The sequence below is a fragment of the Gorilla gorilla genome, chromosome 13 (genome assembly GCF_029281585.2).
Source record: "Gorilla gorilla gorilla isolate KB3781 chromosome 13, NHGRI_mGorGor1-v2.1_pri, whole genome shotgun sequence".
In the NCBI taxonomy this organism is placed as follows: domain Eukaryota; kingdom Metazoa; phylum Chordata; class Mammalia; order Primates; family Hominidae; genus Gorilla; species Gorilla gorilla.
The window spans coordinates 123190327-123210404 of record NC_073237.2 but is presented as its reverse complement, the minus strand read 5'-3'; the positions used below and the strand labels follow the sequence as shown (position 1 = coordinate 123210404).

General features: G+C 42.7%; 1 protein-coding gene across 2 annotated transcripts in view; it reads right to left on the bottom strand.

The window, feature by feature from the left end:
* Window positions 1-216: 216 nt before the first annotated feature.
* The window catches only part of ZBTB43 (zinc finger and BTB domain containing 43), a 33548-nt gene continuing 13686 nt past the window's right edge, over window positions 217-20078 (bottom strand). For both annotated transcript variants that reach the window (XM_019034174.4, XM_004048618.5), the window contains one exon: window positions 217-6239. In XM_019034174.4, the coding sequence (XP_018889719.1) occupies window positions 4813-6216 (1404 nt within the window). In that variant the 5' untranslated portion in view covers window positions 6217-6239 and the 3' untranslated portion in view covers window positions 217-4812. The remainder of the gene's footprint in view (window positions 6240-20078) is intronic.

Sequence of the window (20078 nt, the reverse complement as noted above, 5' to 3'; positions counted from 1 at the left end):
GGGTCACAGAGAGCCTCTAGCACACCCCAAGTACCCGATGGGGCCAGTGGGGTCTAAAATATTACTATAAATGCCTGCCTGGCAGTCACTCACTGCCCATTGGATCAGATTATTTGGCATTTACTTACCAAAACGCCACCATATAACTGTATTCTCAGATGGCAAAACCCAGAGTCAAACAAGATGTGGTCATCTACTCATAGTGAAAAACAAAACTTTTACAAAGTTGACAGATAACATTTATTAAAACATGTCATACAAAAGGGCATGATCTCTTCTATAAGAAGAAAATATTAAACATTAACATTCAATTAAGTAAAACCATGCTGTACACTGAAGACAGCAATGTATAAAGACAAAACTATTCAACTTTTGCAACATAGGCATAACATTTCACAAAATATCAATAAGATATGCACCTAATGATAATCTGTTTATCATCAAATGGTTTTGTGGCCTAAGAGTCACCTGACTTGCATAAATAAAGTACTTTTCTGGATGAAACATTGGGAACCTCACAAAAGGAAAGAAGGCAGCAGCAACTAACATGACACAGGCTTCAAGCAAAAATTAAAAAAAAAAAAAAAGTCACATTTGCAAAATGTGTTCCAGCATCTTCCCATAGGGCACTATCAGTAGAGATTTGAAATAAGAAACTTGTACCTTTAAATATGTAAGTAGCAAAGAAAAACAAACAAACCCTGGTTTCACTGAACAAAAGTTAGTCACCCACTAAAGCAACCTAAATCACAAAACTGGTGGCACGGGAGGGATTGGGGATAACACAGTGCTGGTTTCCAGCACCCCTAAATTATCAGAGACCTTCCGAAAGCAAAAACCTGGACTCGTTGTGATGGCGCCCTCTCCACGCCCACCCAGGAGGCCGCAGCACATCCCCTTCCCCAGGGAAAAGCACAGCTTTGCAGCTTCTGCTCCGTCTCAAATTCACTTCCACAGCAGCTTGGGGGGTGTGTGAGCCTCTCAAGGAGGGAGCCCTGGAGGCTAAGCAGCTTTCCCCAGTGGTTAGAAGCCAGCCTTAGGGGCGGGTTAGTTCAGCAAATGCCCACTAGAATGGAGGGGATCCCTTTGGGCAAGCTTTTAAAGTAGTGGCCAAAAGGGAGCAGAGGAAGATGAGACCTAGAAATCGGAATCAACAGGCTGGGGCCCTGGAGCGCCTGCAGGCAACCTACAGCCCTGCAGGGTAAATTACCGCAGTCCTTCCTTAGTTAACGGTGACATGCACTTCACCACGTGGATTACTGTAACGTGTGTATCTAAAGGTAAAAGCATGGCATAAGTATGAATTTTTTTTTTTTTTTTGAGACAGAGTCTCGATCTGTCGCGCAGGCTGGAGTGTGGTGGTGCAATTGCGGCTCACTGCAACCTCCGCCTCCCAGGTTCAAGTGATTCTCCTGCCTCCGCCTCCTGAGTAGCTGGGATTACAGGTGTGCGCCACCACGCCCGGCTTATTTTTGTATTTTTAGTAGAGATGGGGTTTCACTATGTTGGTCAGGCTGGTCACGAACTCCTGACCTCAGGTGATCCACCCATCTCGGCCTCCCAAAGTGCTGGGATTACAGGCGTGAGCCACCATGCCTGGCCCCAAGTATGAATATTAAATACCACTGGTGGTGCCTTGAAGCCCTTTCCCATGGGGATTGAAGAAAAACCACAGTTAAGACTCAAAGTAGGGGCCAGGCGCGGTGGCTCACGCCTGTAATCCCAGCACTTTGGGAGGCCGAGGTGGGCAGATCACGAGGTCAGGAGATCGAGACCACGGTGAAACCCCATCTCTACTAAAAATACAAAAAATTAGCCGGGCACAGTGGCGGGCGCCTGTAGTCCCAGCTACTCGGGAGGCTGAGGCAGGAGAATGGCGTGAACCCGGGAGGCGGAGCTTGCAGTGAGCCGAGATTGCACCACTGCACTCCAGCCTGGGCGACAGAGCGAGACTCCGTCTCAAAAAAAAAAAAAAAAAAAAAGACTCAAAGTAGGGGACAAATAGCTTGGTTGTAGGCCATTGACGTGATCCCTGAAAGATTGTTTGAACAATGTTACCCACAACCATCCAAACTCATTAGGAAGGATAAAGATTTTCTAAAGCTATATTGAGGTGAAGAGAAGAGACTATTCCTCCAACTCAACGTGGGGATGAAAAAAAGGTAAAAACCAGAGTTTACAAAAATTCACTTTTAATATTCAAATGAAAGCAACCCCCTTCTCCTGCCTCTCTGAACATGGCCAGCATTTCAGACACCCCACCACCTCCCAGACTCTGGCTGCCTGATAAAAAAATCCCAATTTTTGCCAAAACCTCAAATACCACAAAAAACTTAAAAGAACAGATGTGAGCAACTTATTTAAGTTCTACATTTAGTAGCTGATGGACACATAAGGCTTTCAAGAAGACACTCTTTCTCTTCACAACATATTAAATAAGTCCTAGCACAACTGACTGCTTCCAAAACTACCACCCAAGCGTGCCACCACTCTTGGCTGAACAGAAACTCTTCCTCATGACAAGGGCACTATGCTGATTTCAGCAGAATGAAGGACCACGACTCTCCCGGAATATCTGTATTTTTACCTCTCAGACTTCTCCCGCCATGTCCTAATGATCATGTAAATAGTCTTCAATGAGAAACAGGACATCAAACCTTCCAAACAGGCAGAAAATGCTCTGCTAATACCATGGGAGAGGGTGATCAGTTTTTGGCAGAACAAAATGGCATCACCACCTTAGTACTGAAATTAGTAGGAGTAATAGAACAATTTCTCCTCAAATATAATGGCTAGGATCATACCTAAAACCCACTGGCCTCTACCATGAGTGAAAGAAAAGGAGACAATAGGCTTGATTGTACAGTCCCCTCAGTATACGTGTGTCAGGTACACAGAGAAAAGACTGCTAACCAGTAACGTTTCAATACTAAGAGAAGCTATTAATGTGGCAAACAACCAAGAGGTAATATCTAGTTTCTAGGTTTAAAAAAGAACAATATATATATATATTTATAATAAAGTTTTAAATACAAAGTGCTTTTTATATATCGAGAATGATACAGTGTTGTGAATAAATCCCTGTTTGTAATCTTGCTTACAAGAGTTAACTGGTAAATAAGTATTTTCTTTCCTCTTTCCAGACAATGTTCAACAAGTAAACACCCTGGTGTTAGGAGCTTGAGAATCAGAGGCCATTGCCAGCAATGTCTATTACATTACAGCAAAGCCAAGCTTTTCAAATAAAATTTCACCCCAAATCCAAGAAAAATTATTTTTATTTTAAGAAAAAAAAGTTTCTATTTAGAAGTAAATAACCCAGTACGATTGTGGAAAAGATGACATGGTAGTAGCACCCTGTCCTACCCTGGTGATAACCTCAGGTATGTTACACAGCTTAAAAGCATGTGTAGTATTACCTTTCTTTTTAACCTAAATCATCTAACTGATGGGCAGAAAAGGTCTCAGAATAGTTGCTTTTCTTGTTTTTTTTAATTTTTTTTTCTGGTCGGCGTAGCTTTGTGGACTTTTAAGTTTAAGCAGCTTTATCTATAATGTGGGAGCATGATTCGGTAGACTACCTTGCTAAACTTAGGACTCCTTTTACAAACACATTCCAGCGCTCATAAAGAACTGGTAAGTATTAGCTCAGTGTACCCTCTAAAGAGTATCTCCCCCACCTTGAAAGAGTGTATTCTCAAGATTCTTCTTGGGCAGTTTTATCCCCCTTAAGTATAACCACTCATAGAATCCTGCCTATCTGCCCTCTCATTCTGGTAGGTGGAGTGTCACCTTAGCACTCTATGAACTACTCAAGTTCACAGGGAACTCTCAGCCACAACTTGTGGCTCCTTCTCACTAAGTGTGGTCATGGACCACTCTCTTTGTAAAGCACCATAATCTAAGACAGAGCAGGGGCTGTGGCAGCCCGTGGTACCGTGGTCAGTCACAGCAGCTTGGTGTCTACCAGCCACAGAGAAGACCCCACTGTATGGAGGCTACAATTAACCAAACAGGATTTGGGAAAGCAAACCAATGAGAAATACCTATCTCTGGCACCCTAGAGAATTACAATTAGATACAATTGTCCAAACTCAATGTTAGAACTAAAATACAAAACACTGCCTTATCAAGAGTCTGAAACACCTTGTGACAGTAGTGGCATCTTACAGAAACTGACAAGGGCACTATGTCAGCCTTGTACCATAAATTATCTGTTTCATATTTAGAAAGTCACTCTCTTAGCATCTCCATAGTTTTAGTTAAAATATCCTTTAGAAAGACTAAAACCAGACAACAGAGCTCTGTTAACCAATTTCTCATCCTAGGAATCACATTATTTGTAGCTTTTATATAAGTAGCACTTCCCTCAGTGAAATAGCTACCAAAACAAATCCACATTACCTAAGTATCTATAGCAAGAGCAAAATAAAATTTCAGCATGACCTTGTAATAATGAGTGATCCAAAGCTGCTGCCACCCAAAACGGAACTGGTGGGTGGAGTCCAGTTCCAAGTGCAGGTGTCTCTGTCCACCTGTTTCAATCACAACCAGTCAGAAGGTTTCCCTTGCCAGCTGGGCAGTGGGTTAACTCAGCCCATTACCCATTCCAGGCCAGGACTGGAACACACAAATTTGAGGAATTAGATTTTTTTAATTGGCCTACTTAGAGCTGGTCTTTCAGAAATATCTTCCTTTTTTTTTTTTAAGCTTCTCTCATAATAGCAAGTAGCACGCATCATCTGTGCCCAGATTTGCATTAATTACCATAGTTTATTTTTGTGCATGCCACTCAAGGGCCAGATCCTATTTTTAGTTAGCCTCAGTTGTATTCTGCTCAGCCTTTGCAGCTTCGTAGGACTTAGTACAAGAAGTCACATGCCGGTGGAAACTGTCCCTCCACATAAACCTCTTTGCACAGATATTACACTCATACGGCTTTATGCCTGTGTGAATTTTCATGTGGCCCACGAGATGGTGCTTCATTTTGAATTTCTTACCGCAGACCCCACAGCCGTAAGGCCGAAGACCGAGGTGCATGCTCATGTGCCGATCTCTCTGACTCTTGTGAGTGAAACTTTTCCCACACTGACAAGGATACAGCTTGTCGGTGGCTGAGAATCCTAAGTGGGAAGCTTCTTCTTTAATCCCTGTTACCATTTCAATATTCTCACTGTAGCCTGCTGCGAGGGCAGCCTCCTGTCTGTGCCCAATTAGATTCCCATCTGACCTCTCTCCGGAAAACTCTTCCATGGAAGAGCCATAGAAATCCACCTGCTCATCATAATTGCTTTCATCAGCCTGTTCATCAAACTCAGCTTCCACTTTCTTCTCCCCGATGTGGAAGTCCTCCTCCACTCCCGAAGGCTGCACTGTGTGCTCTGTCTGCACGGTGTTGATGGACTCTGTGACCTGGTGCTCGTCGTAGGTCGCGTGCACATCCATGCCCTCGCAAGCCTGTTCTAAGCGCTCGGGCTTCACGTGGATCCAGCGTTTGTGAGCCATGATGCTGGGCTTGCTGTACATGGGCCGGGTGTAGTGGAACTCGGCGCTGTCGCTGGCGCCCTCCTCCCCATCCTGGCTTGCCATTTCCGTGCTCAGGCGGTCATGCTCTGTGGACGAGTTGCTGGGCAGGTATTCGTGCTCGGTGAGCTGGGATGACAGCTCGTCTTTGGTGCTCTCCTCTTCATTTTCACCATCTCTCAGTTCTTGGGCTTTGGGAAAATCAGTATGACCCCCAGAGCCCAGCTCAAAGCTCTCTACCAGGCCATTATAACTACTGCTGCTTGGTGACTGGTGGTCACTGCCATGATTTAGCTTCTGACAAAGGACTGTAGGGTTTCCCTCTAAAACTTCAGTGCATTTGTCTACCACATGCCACATCTGGAGGAAGCTTGCCGCTGTCAAGTAACTAACAATTTCTGGAGCGGGCATTACTAGACGTCCTGTGTAACTAGATAGGAGAATGTTCTCAAACACTCTTGGGTTCATCACATCAGGCAAAACAATTCTCCTGCTGTTTTTCAGGAGTACCTGGTCACAAAAGTAGGGTGAACTGGCAGCAAGAACGGCTTTGTGTGCCCGGAAAATGTGGCCTTGGACAACAATGGAGACGTCACATAATTGTCCTTGCTGGCGCTGCTGGTTCAGTTTCTGTAGAATGGTGCTGGAAAAATCAGGAAATTCTACCCGAAAAGAGTTTGTTCCAGGCTCCATTTCATCACAAATCTTGTTCGGTGCTACAAGAGAAAGAAAAATTAGTACAAATTCCAGCCCAAAGATAAACTTATTTTATCCCCTCCTCCATTGTTAACACAAGTTCCAAAGTTCCACAAAGTCCTCTAGCCTATGGGCCCCACTGGGTAAGGGATTCAATCCCTAGAGCAAAGCTTGCAGGTGCGAGTTTGCCAAAGGCAGGACTCACCACCGCTCCTTGTGGAACTCCTGATTTTGGCTCTGTGTCTGTGGGTAAGAGAACTGAATCCACAGGGACAAGATTTGTAAGCTATACAAATCTCCCAAGTAAAACCAAGTACTGTAAATATTTACAGTTAAAACAAACAAGATATCCATTCAAATAATATAATTTTTTTTAAACGAGATGGGGTCTTGCTCTGTTGCCCAGGCTGGAGTGCAGTGGCACAATCATAGTTCACTGCAGCCTTGAACTCTTGGGTAATCAAGCTATCATCCTGCCTCAGCCTCCTGAGTAGCTGGGACTGTATGTACATGCCACCATGCCCAGCTAGTTTTTTTTTTTTTTGAGATAGAGTTTTGCTCTTGTTGCCCAGGCTGGAGTGCAATGGTGTGATCTCGGCTCACTGCCACCTCCACCTTCTGGTTTCGAGCGATTCTCCTGCCTCGGCCTCCCAAGTAGCTGGGATTATAGGTGCCTGCCACTACACCTGGTTTTTTTTTTTTTGTATTTTTAGTAGAGATGGGGTTTCACTATGTTGGCCAGGCTGGTCTCGAACTCCTGACCTCATGATCCACCCACCTCGGCCTCCCAAAGTGCTGGGATTACAGGTGTGAGCCACCACGCCAGCTGCCCAGCTAGTTTTTTTAAAAAATTAATTTTTTTTGTAGAGACAGGGGTCTCACTTTTTGCCCAGGTTCGTCTTGAATTCCTGGCTTCAAGTGATCCACCAGCCTCAGCCTCCTAAAGTGTTGGGATTATAGGCATGAACCACCGTTCCTGGCAGAATTTTTTTTTTAAAGAGATGAGGTCTCACTCTTTTACCCAGGCTGGAGTGTAGTGGCACCATCATAGCTACTGTAGTCTCAAACTCCTGGGCTCAGGTGATCCTCTCACCTCAGCCTCTTGTGTAGTTGGGTCTATGGGTATATACCACTATGTCCAGCTCAAAATGATAGAACTTTTAAGCCTCAGATTTAACTGATATTTGACAGGTTGTGGTGAGGGTGGGAGAACAGAATGGTGGGAACAAGGAAAAGCATATGCAAAGGCTCCGAGGCAGGAATGCATTTGGCAATTGCAAGGAACTGAAAGGAGACCATTAGACTAGAGTACAGTCAGGGAGTGAGAGGCCTGGGGGCTTGAGCAGTGAGGACGGGACAATTACACCTCTGGTCTTTCAGCACTAAAGGGGCACAGTCACTCAGGCCCTGAGCAATGCAGATTTCTCCAACTGCTGCCAGAATTTTAGCCCTTTAAGAGCTTCTGAGAATATGAAACTGAATGAAACTGCAAGGTGAGGTATGCTTCTTATCTGGTGATCTCCAAACTGTCTATAGACCAAGGAGGATAGTAAGTCCCTGCTACTGAACAGAGTCGATCAGAAGACAAAGTTATAACAAAGACTAAGGCATTGCCTGTGTTGCTACTGTAAATATATTCTGTGGGGTAAGTCAAGCATTAGAAACAATTCCTAACAATGGCACACAAGATGAGCTGTGCTAGAGATCCTGCCCATACTCTGTAATTCCCCCAAATTCTGTAATTAAAGCAAAAAAAAAAAAAACCACCCAAACGATTTATTACTGCATATGTCACCTTGCTCTGATACTACATCCAAACATTGCTAAATTACCAAGTGTTCTTTTGTTTTTTTGAGACAGGGTCTCACTCTTGTCACCCAGGCTGGAGTACAGTGGCGTGATCACAGCTCACTGCAGTCTCAAAACTCCTGGGCTCAGGTGATCCTCCCATCTCAGCCTCCTGAGTAGCTGGGACTTCAGGCATGCACTACTACCACATCCGGCTAATTTTTGTATTTTTTGCAGAGACAGGGTTTCTCCACGTTGTCCAGGCTGGTCTCGAATTCCTGAACTCAAGCGATCTGCCCGCCTGGCCTCCCAAAGTGCTGGAATGACAGGCGTGAGCCACTGCGCCCAGCCCCAAGTTTTCTAAGAGTATGATATAAAAGAGCCAGACAAACCAGACAAAGACTGAAAGTCATCTTCGAGGGATAGGGAGAGATGACAAGAGAAGACATGAAGGTTTCTTGAGTAATTATGATATGTTAGGGACTGGTACCTTTTTTTCCACTTAATCTTTATAATTACTCTGCAAATGTAGGGCTTGATCGTCTGAAGTTCAGATATTTTAAGTAACTTTCCCAAGGTTAAAAGCTAGTTTTTATTAAGTTGAGATGTGAATCCAGGTCTGGATGACTCTAAAGTCTATGTGATTTTTCTTATCACATCACTCTGCCTCCTCTAAGATGCCAAAAATGCCAGATTAGGCACTAATAATTTTAAAAGACTGTGTTTTTAGAGTGAAGTATTAATTTATTGTTTTATACATCTTAAAACATTTCATAGTAATTTAAAACAAAAATAGATCATGAAATAAATGATTCAGGTATTTGTAATTTCAAAAAGAAAAGTTGACTATATAAATGAGTAGACTAAAAGTATGTAAATTCTGGAAACTACATCTGGGTGAACAGATTCTCTGCTAGATCTCACCACTGTAGAATTTTGCTTTTAGCTATTTGAAAAAGGGGGTGTGGGATATAACACATGCACATGTAAAAAAAAATTATAGAAAGGTGTAAAAAAAAATCTCTCCCATCATTTATTCCTAGTCTCCCCCAAAGGAAATCACCATTAAACTCCTGTTTATATCTCTAGAAACTTCTCTGTGCATATATCAGAATAAATCATATACATCCTTTAAAAATCCCTACTCAACTGGGTTCATTACCTACATTTTATTCTACACTTAGCTTTTGTCACTTAATATATCTTGGAGATCTTCCCACATTAGCACAAAAAGAGCTAACTCATTCTGTTTAATGGCCACATAGCTTTCTATTATATGGATGTATCGTAATGTAAGCAGTTCTCCTCTTACAGAATTTCAGTTGGCAGGGGTTGTAAAATCACAAGCAATGCTACAATAGATATTTTTGCATAACTATCTTGCATACCTTTGGAAATATTTATAGCTTAATTTCTACCAGTGGAATTGCTGGGTTAAGGGGCTGTGCATTTGACATAGCCTTGAACTCTTGGGTCATCAAGCAATCTTTCTGCCTCAGCCTCTCAAGCAGCTGGGTCTATAGGCATGCCACCATGCCTGGCTAATGTTTTTAAAAAATTTTCTGATACATATTACCAAACTACTTGCCAGAAAGCCTGCACCAAGTCACACCCTCACCAACAATCAATGACAGTGTCTACTTAGCACACTCTTACAAGAGTGGATATCATTTAACAAGAAAAATAAAGTCTGCCTATCTCCTAAGTGACATGATTCATTCCTGTTCTGATCTGCATTTCCTTAATTATGAATGAGGCTGGCACTCTGTACTTAGTTTACTGGTCATTTGTGGTTTTTTCTTATAAAATCAGTCACATCCTTGATTCAAATAAATTGGGCAATTAATCTTATTGATCTGTGGGGCTTTTTGTAAATTCAGGAAGTTAACTTTATCCTATGTTGCGATCATTTTTTCAGTTAGCTGATTTTATAGACTTTTTTGCCAAGATGAAATTTACATAAAATAAGTACTCTTTGCTTTTACTCTTTGCTCCAGGGTTTGTGTCAGATATAGGAGGGCATTCACACCTCCAAAATAATAATAATAATAATAATTATTATTATTATTATTATTTAGAGATGGGGCTCTCACTGTGTTGCCCAGGCTGGTCTGAAACTCCTGGGCTCAAGCAATCCTCCCGCCTTGGCCTCCCAGAGTGCTGGGACTACAGGTGTAAGCCATTGCACCTGGCCCAAAGTTATTTTTGAAAATAAAAATGAAGGCTGGGAGTGGTGGCTCACACCTGTAGTCCCAGCACTTTGGGAGGCCGAGGCGGGTGGATCGCGAAGTCAGGAGATCGAGACCATCCTGGCTAACACGGTGAAACCCCATCTCTACTAAAACTACAAAAACTTAGCCAGGCGCGGTGGTGGGTGCCTGTAGTCCCAGTTACTTGGGAGGCTGAGGCAGGAGAATGGAGTGAACCCGGAAGGCGGAGCTTGCAGTGAGCCGAGATCGCGCCACTGCACTCCAGCCTGGGCGACAGAGCAAGACTCCATCTCAAAAAATAAATAAATAAATAAATAAAAAATAAAACCTTTAATACATGGGTGTTTATTTTGGCATGAAGAGTAAGGTTGGGACCCAGCCTTTTTTCCTCCAAAATGGCTAGCCTGTTTTTCTAACACTATTTGTCAAATAACCTATGCTTGCTTTATAAAGTGCAAGTATCTGTTGTGGAATTCTTTTTTTTTCTGAGACGGAGTTTCACTCTTGTTGCCCAGGCTGGAGTGCAATGGTGCAATCTCAGCTCACCACAACCTCTGCCTCCTGGGTTCAAGCGATTGATTCTCCTGCCTCAGCCTCCCAAGTAGCTGAGATTACAGGCATGTGCCACCATGCCCGGCTAATTTTGTATTTTTTTGTTTAGTGTAGATGGGGTTTCACCATGTTGGTCAGGCTGATCTCCAACTCCTGACCTCAGGTGATCCGCCCGCCTCAGTCTCCCAAAGCGCTGGGATTACAGGCGTGAGCCACCTCGCCCGGCCTCTGTTGTGGAATTCTAAATGACGAGAATACATTTAAAATCAGTTCTAAAAAAATAAACGCCACAAGGGAGGTTATGGAAAATGGTGGAGTCAGAAGCTCCATGGGTTGGTTCCTCCACCAATACAATCAGGAAGCTGAAAAAATGATCAAAATCACAATTTCAGGACTCTGGAAGCCGATCAGACACTCACAGCAACCAAGAGAGTGCTGGATGGAGGGAGGCTGCTGAAGCTCAGAAGAGATCAGTGTGCATAAATCCCCATTCCACAGCCCTGCCACACACAACCTGCAGGAAGGTGGCCTGTGTTCCCACAGCAGCTGGCTCATAGAAGAGGAGGGGGGTGGAGGAAGGACCTTGTCCTCCAAAAATGTGCGGTTGTGCATTTTGGCCAGTCTGGCAAACCCGCTCAGCTTTGTTTTGGCCCCCTCAGGCTGCAGTGGTTTCCCTGGTGGCACCTACCACAAGATTTAAAACACCTACACCTACATCTATACACGCACACACACAGATCCAGACATTTAAGGAAATCTACCTGGTCACAGGCTGGTTGCATGGATAAGAGAAAAAAAAACTTAAGCAACTACATGCAACAAGGAATACAGACTTTACAAAATAGGAAAAGTCATTGTACAAACAGATAACTAACCTCACAAGTCACAAAAGCAATCCCAGAGGAGGTGTAGAATCTGATTTCCAGAGTTACCACAATATCATACTCCAAATGTCCAGTTCTCAACAAGAAAGTAAAAGCACACAAAGAAAAAGAAATATACAGTACATTCACAGGAAAAAGAATTAGAAACTGTCCCTGCAGAAACACCAATACGAGAATCACAAGTCACAGAGGTTAAATCCACTGTTTTAAATATGCTCAAAGAACAAAAGAAAATAATGAATAAAGTAAAGAAAATCAGGACAACGATGTCAATAAGGAGACAGAAACTATGAAAAGGGGCCAGGAGGTCGGGCGTGGTGGCTCACGCCTGTAATCCCAGCACTTTGGGAAGCTGAGGTGTGAGAATCACGAGGTCAGGAGATCGAGACCCTCCTGGCTAACACGGTGAAACCCCATCTCTACTAAAAAATACAAAAAATTAGCCGGGCGTGGTGGCGGGCGCCTGTAGTCCCAGCTACTTGGGAGGCTGAGGTGGGAGAATGGCGTGAACCCGGGAGGTGGAGCTTGCAGTGAGCTGAGAATGTGCCACTGCACTCCAGCCTGGGAAACAATACGAGATTCTGTCTCAAAAAAAAAAAAAAAAAAAAAAAAAAGGTCGGGGGGCCAGGAGTGGTGGCGCACACCTGTAATCTCAGCACTTTGGAAGGTCAAGGTGGGTGGATCACTTGAGGTCAGGAGTTCGAGACCAGCCTGGCCAACATAGTGAAACCCCATCTCTACAAAAAATATAAAAATTGGCTGGGCATGGGCCGGGCGTGGTGGCTCATGCCTGTAATCCCAGAACTTTGGGAGGCCGAGATGGGTGGATCACCTGAGGTCAGGAATTGCAAACCAGTCTTCAACATGGTGAAACCCCATCTCTACTAAAAATACAAAAATAAGCTGGGCGTGGTGGTGGGCGCCTGTAATACCAGCTACTCGGGAGGCTGAGGCAAGAGAATTGCTTGAACCCGGGAGGTGGAGGTTGCAGTGAGCCAAGATCAATCCACTGCACTCCAGCCTGGGCAAAAAGAGCGAAACTTCATCTCAAAAAAAAAAAAAAATTGGCTGGGCATGGTGTCATGAGCCTGTAGTCCCAGCTACCCAGGAGGCTGAGGCATGAGAATCGCTTGAGCCCGGGAGGCGGGAGGTTGCAGTGAGCTGAGATGGCACCACTGCACTTCAGCCTGGGCGACAGAGTGATGCTCCATCTCAAAAAAAAAAAAAAAAAAATTATAAAAAGGAACCAAATGGAAAAAGCTGGAGCTGAAAAGTGCAACGATGCATTACGGGCTGAACTGCATTTCCCCTGCTGCCCCTCAGTTCACACATTGAAGCTGTAATGCCCTGTTCCTCAGAGTCTGGCTATATTTACAAGTAGAGCCTTTAGGAGGTAATTAACCTAAATGAGCCCATTTAGATGTGCCCTAACACAGTAGGATGGGTGTCCCTATAAGGTGAGATTTGGACACACACAGAGACACTAGGGATGCACAACCACGAAGAAAAGACTCTGTATGGGCCCAGTGAGAAGGAGGCTGTCTGCAAGCTGAGGAAGAAGGCCACAGAAGAACCCAAACCTGCTAACATCTTGATCACAGACTGCCCACTTCCAGAACTGTGAGAAAATACATTTCCATTGTTTAAGCCACCCAGCCTGTAGTATTTTGTTACGGTAGCTCTGGCAAACTAATACAAGCTGAAATTACTTGTTCATAAGAGGGGGTTCAATGGCATGCTTGAGCAGGCAGAAGGAAAAAAAATCAACAAACTCAAAGATAAGGTAAATAAAATCCAGTTGAGTAGCAGAAAGAAAGAAGAATGAAGAAAAATGGGCTGGGCATAGTCGCTCATGCCTGTAATCCCAGCACTCTGGGAGGCTGAGGTGGAAGGATCACTTGAGCCCAGGAGTTCGAGACCAGCCTGGGCAACATAGTGAGAACCTGTCTCTACCAAAAATACAATAGCCAGGCATGGTGGCATGCATCTATAGTCCCAGCTATACAAGAGGCTGAGATGGGAGGATCACTTGAGTACCGGAGGTTGAGGCTGCAGTGAGCCATATTCACATCACTATACTCCAGCCTAGGTGACAGAGTGAGACCCTGTCTCAAAAACAACCACCACCACAAAAGAAAAATGAACACAACCTGAGGTGCCTGTGGGACACCATCATACATATCATGGGAGTTCCAAAAGTAGAGGCACAGAAAAGGGCTGAAAAACAATTTGAAGAAATATATAATGGTCAAACACTTCTAAAAACTGATAAAAGATTTGAATCTACACATTCAAGAAGCTCAACAAACTCTAGGCAGGATAAAGACACATTATAGTCAAACTGTAGAAAGAGCCAAAGCCAAAGAGAATCTTGAAAGCTGCAAGAGAGAAGCTCCTAGTCACGTAAAAGAGATCCTCACTAAAATTAACAGCTAATTTTTCATCAGAAACCATAAGCAGAAACCATATGGAGGCCATAGGCAGTAGGACAATCTATTTAAAGCGCTTAAAAAAAGAAATCTGTCAATTAAGATCTGGCAAAAGTATCCTTTCAAGAATGAAGGAGAAACCAAGACATTCCCAGAGAAACAAAAGCTAAGGATGTTCACTACCTGTAGACTTGCTCTACAAGAAATGCTTAAGGGGTCCTTCAGGCTGAGATAAAAGAACACTAGACAATGAAAAGCCACATAAAAAAGCAAAGACCGCTGGTAAAGGTTAACTACTTAGGTAAATATATAAGTCACCACTGGTTGGGCTCAGTGGCTCATGCCTATAATCCCAGCACTTTGGAAGGCCAAGGCAGGTGGATCATTTGAGTCAGAAGTTGTGATCAGCCTGGTCAACACAGTGAAACCCCATTTCTACCAAAAAACCAAAAATTAGCCAGGCGTGGTTGTGCACACCTGTAATCCCAGTTACTCGGGAGGCTGAGGCAGCAGAATCGCTCAAACCCAGGAGGTTGAGGTTGCAGTGAGCGGAGATTGCACCACTGCACTCCAGCCTGGGCAACAGAGTGAGACTCTGTCTCAAAAAAAAAGCCATCATTGTTGTACTTTTGGTTTTTAATTCTTTTGTTTCTATATGATTTAAAAGGCTAATGAATGCATAAAACAATAATTATAAATTTATGTTAATACACATTATACAATATATAAAGATATAATCAGTGACAATGACAACATGAAGATGAAGAGACAGGAGATAACTTTGCTGTGACTGTACTAAACCTAAGTTGGTACTATTCAAGATAAGTTGTTAAAAGTTTAAAATGTTAATTGCAAACCCCAAAGTAACTACTAAGGAAATAACTAAAAACATACACAAAAAGAAGAGAATCAAAATGGTTTACTGCCAAACAAACTCAAAACCCCTAAATAATAAAAAGTAGGATGGGGGCAATAATGGAAGAATTGAGGAATAAAAAACATGTAAGACATATAGAAAACAAATAGCTAAATTGTAAAGTGAATCTTTCCTTGTCAGTAACTGGATTAAAAAACGACTCATCTACATGCAGTCTACAAGAGACTCACTTTAGTGTATGTGCTGCCGAGGTGAGCATGAGCATGAGACTCACTTTAGATATAATGACACAAAGAGGCTGAAAGCAAAACGATGAAAAAAGATATTCCAGGTAAGCGCAACAAAAAATGACCTGAGATGGCTATATTATTAGAAATGATCGATTTTAAGTCAAAAAAGGTTACAAGAGACAAAGAATTATATGTTGAGTAAAAAGGTTCAATCTATCAAGAAAATATAACAATTATAAACATATACACACCTAACAAGATAACTCTAAAATATATGAAGTAAAAGTGGATAAAATTGAAGGAAGAAATAGACAGTTCTATAATAATAGGTGGAGACTCCAATACCCCACTTTCAAGAATTGATAGAAAAAAGCAGACAGAAGATCTATAAGAAAATAGAAGACTTGAACAACATTATAAACCAGTTAAGCCTGCTATAAAGACATATACAGGCATACCTCAGAGATATTGTCGGTTCAGTTCAAGAACACCGCAATAAAGCAAACACCATAATAAAGTGAGCCACATAAATTTTGGTATCCCAGTGCATATAAAAGCAATGCTTACACCATACTGTAGTCTATTAAGTGTGCAATAGCATTATGTCTAAAAAAAAATGTACTCACCTTAATTTAAAAATACTTTATTGCTAAAAAATGCTAACAATCATCTGAGCCTTCAGCCAGTTGTAATCCCTTTGCTGGTAGAGGGTCTTACCTTGAGTGGATGGCTGCTGACTGATCAGGGTGGTGACTGCTGAACGGTAGGGTGGCTGTACCAATTTCTTTCTTTTTTGTTTCCCAAGATAGGGTCTCGCTCTGTTGCCCAGGATGCAATGCAGTGATGTGATCACGGCTCACTGCAACCTTGACCTCCTGGGCTCAAGCAATTCTCCTGCCTCAGCCTCCCAAGGAGCTGGACTACAGGCATGCATCACCATGTTCAGCTAATTTTTGTATTTTTTGTAGACCAGGGTCTCACCATGTTGCCCAGGATGGTCTTGAGCTCCTGGGCTCAAGCAATCCGCCTGCCTCAGCCTGCCAAAGTGCTGGAACTATAAGCATGAGCCACCGTGCCTGGCCTGCCAATTTCTTAAAATAGGACAACAGTGAAGTTTGCCACATCAATTGATTCTTTCACAAAAGATTTCTCTGTAGCATGCAATGCTGTTTGATAACATTTTGCCCACAGAACTTCTTTCACAACATTTGAGTCAATCTTTTTAAATCCTGCTGATGCTTTATCAATAAAGTTTATATTCTAAATCGGGGTGTCCAATTTTTTGGCTTCTCTGAGCCACAGTGGAAGAATTGGACTGCACATAAAACACACTAACACTAACCATAGCAGATGAGCTTTAAAAAAAAAAAAAAAAATCTCGGCCAGGCATGGTAGCTCATGCCTGTAATCCCAGCATTTTGGGAGGCCCAGGCGGGCGAGCACCTGAGGTCAGGAGTTCGAGACCAGCCTGGTCAACATGGTGAAACCCTGTCTCTACTAAAAATACAAAAATTAGCCGGGTGTGGTCGTGGGCGACTGTAATCGCTTGGGAGGCTGAGGCAGGAGAACTGCTTGAACCCAGGAGACGGAGGTTGCAGTGAGCCAAGATCGTGCCATTGCACTCCAGCCTGGGCGACAAGAGAAACTCTGTCTCAAAAAAAGAAAAAAAATCTCATGTTTTAGGAAAGGTTACGAATTTGTGTTGGGTCACATTCAGAGCCATCCTGGGCCACAGGTTAGAAAAGCCGTCCTGGGCCACAGGTTAGAAAAGCCGTCCTGGGCCACAGGTTAGAAAAGCTTACTCTAAATCCTTTGTTGTCAATAATGTTCACACCATCTTTACCAGAAGTAGAGTCCATTTCAAGAAACCATTTTCTTTGCTCATCCCTAAGAAGCAACTTCTCATCCACTCAAGTTTTATCATGCCTTTGCAATAATTCAGTCTCATCTTCAGGTTCCACTTCTAATTCTATTTCTCTTGCTATTTCCACTACATCTCCAATTAATTCCTTCACTTAAGTCTTGAGCCCCTCAAAGTCATCCATGAGGGTTGGAATCAACTTCTGTTAAGGCTGATATTTTGATTTCCTCCCACCAATCACGAATGTTCTTAATGGCATCTAGAATAGTGAATCCTTTCCAAAACATTTTTTTTGTGTTTCTTTTTTTTCTTTTTTTTTAAAGACAGAGTCTTGCTCTGTTGCCAGGCTGGAGTGCAGTGGTGCGATCCCAGCTCACTGCAACCTCTGCCTCCCGCCTTCAAGCAAGTCTCCTGCCTCAGCCTCCTAAGTAGCTGGGATTACAGGCATGTGACACCACGCCACCACACTAATTTATATATATATTTTTTAGTAGAGACAGGGTTTTACCATGTTGGCTAGGCTGGTTTCAAACTCCTGACCTCAAGTGATTCACCCACCTTGGCCTCCCAAAGTGCTGGGAGTTACAGGTGTGAGCTACCACACTGCCACCAAAACGTTTTCAATTTACTTTGCCCAGAGATCCATCAGAGTGTCAGAGGAATCACTATCAATAGCAGCTATAGTAGCTATAGCCTTACAAAATATCCTTTTTTTTTTTTTTGAGATGGGGGTCTCACTTTGTCACCCAGGCTGGAGTGCAGTGGTGCGACTGTGGCTCACTGCAGCCTCGACTCTCTGGCTCACGTGATCCTCCCACCTCTGCATCCTGGGTAGGTGGGACTACAAGTGCATGACACCATGCTTCACTAATTTTTTGCATTTTCAGTATAGATAGGGTTTTGTATGCTGCTCAGGTTGGTCTTGGACCCCTAGGCTTAAGCAATCTGCCTGCCTTGGCCTCCCAAAGTGCTAGGATTACAGGTGTGAGCTGCTGCACCTGGCTCAAAATGTATTTCTTAAATAGTAACACTTGAAAATTGAAATTACTCCTTGGTCCATGGGCTGCAGAATGGATGTTGTATTAACAGGCATGAAAACAATACTAATGTCCTTGTACATCTCCATCAGAGCTCTTGGGTGACCAAGTGCCTTCTCAATGAGCAGTAACGCCTTGTAAAAAATCTTTTTCTGAGCAGTAGGTCTCAACAGTGGGCTTAAAATATTCAGTAAAGCATTCTGTAAATGCTGTCTCCAAGCTTTCACTGTGCCATCTATGGAGCACAGGCAGAGTATACTTAGCATAATTCTTAAGGGCCCTAGGATTTTGGGAATGGTACCTGAGCAGTGGCCTCAACTTAAAGTTACCAGCTGCATTAGCCCCTAACGAGAGAGTCATAGCTTGTCTTTTGAAGCCAGGCATTGTCTTCTCCTCTCTAGCTATGGAAGTCATAGAAGGCATCTCCTTCCAATAGAAGGCTTTTTCATCTATATTGAAAATCTGTGGTTTAGTGCAGCCATCTTTACCAATTATCTTAGCTAGATTTTCTAGATAGCTTGCTATAGTTTCTACATTAGCACTTGCTGCTTCAGCTTGCACTTTTACATTATGGAGACACCTTTTTCCTTCGACCTCACAAACCAACCTCTGCTAGCTTCAAACTTTTCTTCTGCAGTTTCCTCACCTCTCTCACAGCGTTCAGAGAAATGAAGAGAGTTAGGGTCTTCTTCTGACGGCTTTGGCTTAAAGGAATGTTGTGGTTGGTATGATCTTCCATCCAGACCGCTAAAACTTTCTCCATATCAGCACTAAGGCTGCCACTTTCTTATCATTCATGTGTTCATTACAGTAGCACTTTCAATTTCCTTCAAGAACGTTTCCTTTGCATTCACAATTTGGCTGTTTAGAGCAAGAAGTCTAACTTTTGGCTTATGTTTGCTTTTGATATGCCTTCCTCACTAAGCTTAGTCATTTCTAGCTTTTGATTTCAGTAAGAAGCATATGACTCCTCCTTTCACTTAAACACCAGGCCATTGTAGGTTTATTAATTGGCCTAAATTCAAGTGGTTGTGTATCAGGTAATAGGGAGGCCTGAACAGAGGGGGAAAGATGGGGGAATGGTGGGTCAGTGGAGTAGTCAGAACACACATTTATTGACTAAGTTTGCTGTCCCTTATGGGTGTGGTTTGTGGTGCCTCAAAACAATTACAATAGTATCATCAAAAAATTACTGATCAAAGATCACCATAACAGATATAATAATAATGAAAAGGTTTGAAATATTGCAAGAACTGCCAAAATATGACACAGAAACAGAAAGTAAACATGTGCAACAGGAAAAATGATGCTGATAGACTTCCTTAATGCAGGGTTGCCACAGACTATTTGTAAAAAAAAAAAAAAAAAATGCAATATCCATGAAGCACAAAATGAGGTATGCCTGTATAGGACATGTCAGCCACCAAGTGCACACAGGACATTCTCCAGGACAGATCATGTGTTAGACCATAAACGAGTCTTAATACACTTAACAAGACTGAGTCTTTTTAAAAATACAAAGTATTTTTCTAACCACAATGAAATGAATGTAGTAATCAATAAGAGAGAAAACTGAAAAACTAATAAATATGTGGAAATTAAACAATACCCTTAAAGACCTATAACTATCAAGGACATTGACTCAATAAAGAAAAGATCCTAACCTAATGGTTTCACTGGTAAATTCTAACAAACATTTAAAGAAGAACCGACACCAATCCTTCTCAAACTTTTCTAAAACACTGAAGGGGAGGGACCACTTCCTAACTCATTCTATTAGGTCAGGAGTACCCTCTGATATGAAAGCCAGACAAAAACACTATACAAAAACTATAGACCAATACCCCTTATGAACACTGGAGTAAGTATCAACAAAATACTACCAAACCAAATTAAGCGGCATATTAAAAGAATTATACACCACCAGCAAGTGGGATTTGTTCCCGGAATGCAAGGATAGTTCAACATATGAAATCAATCAATGTAACACA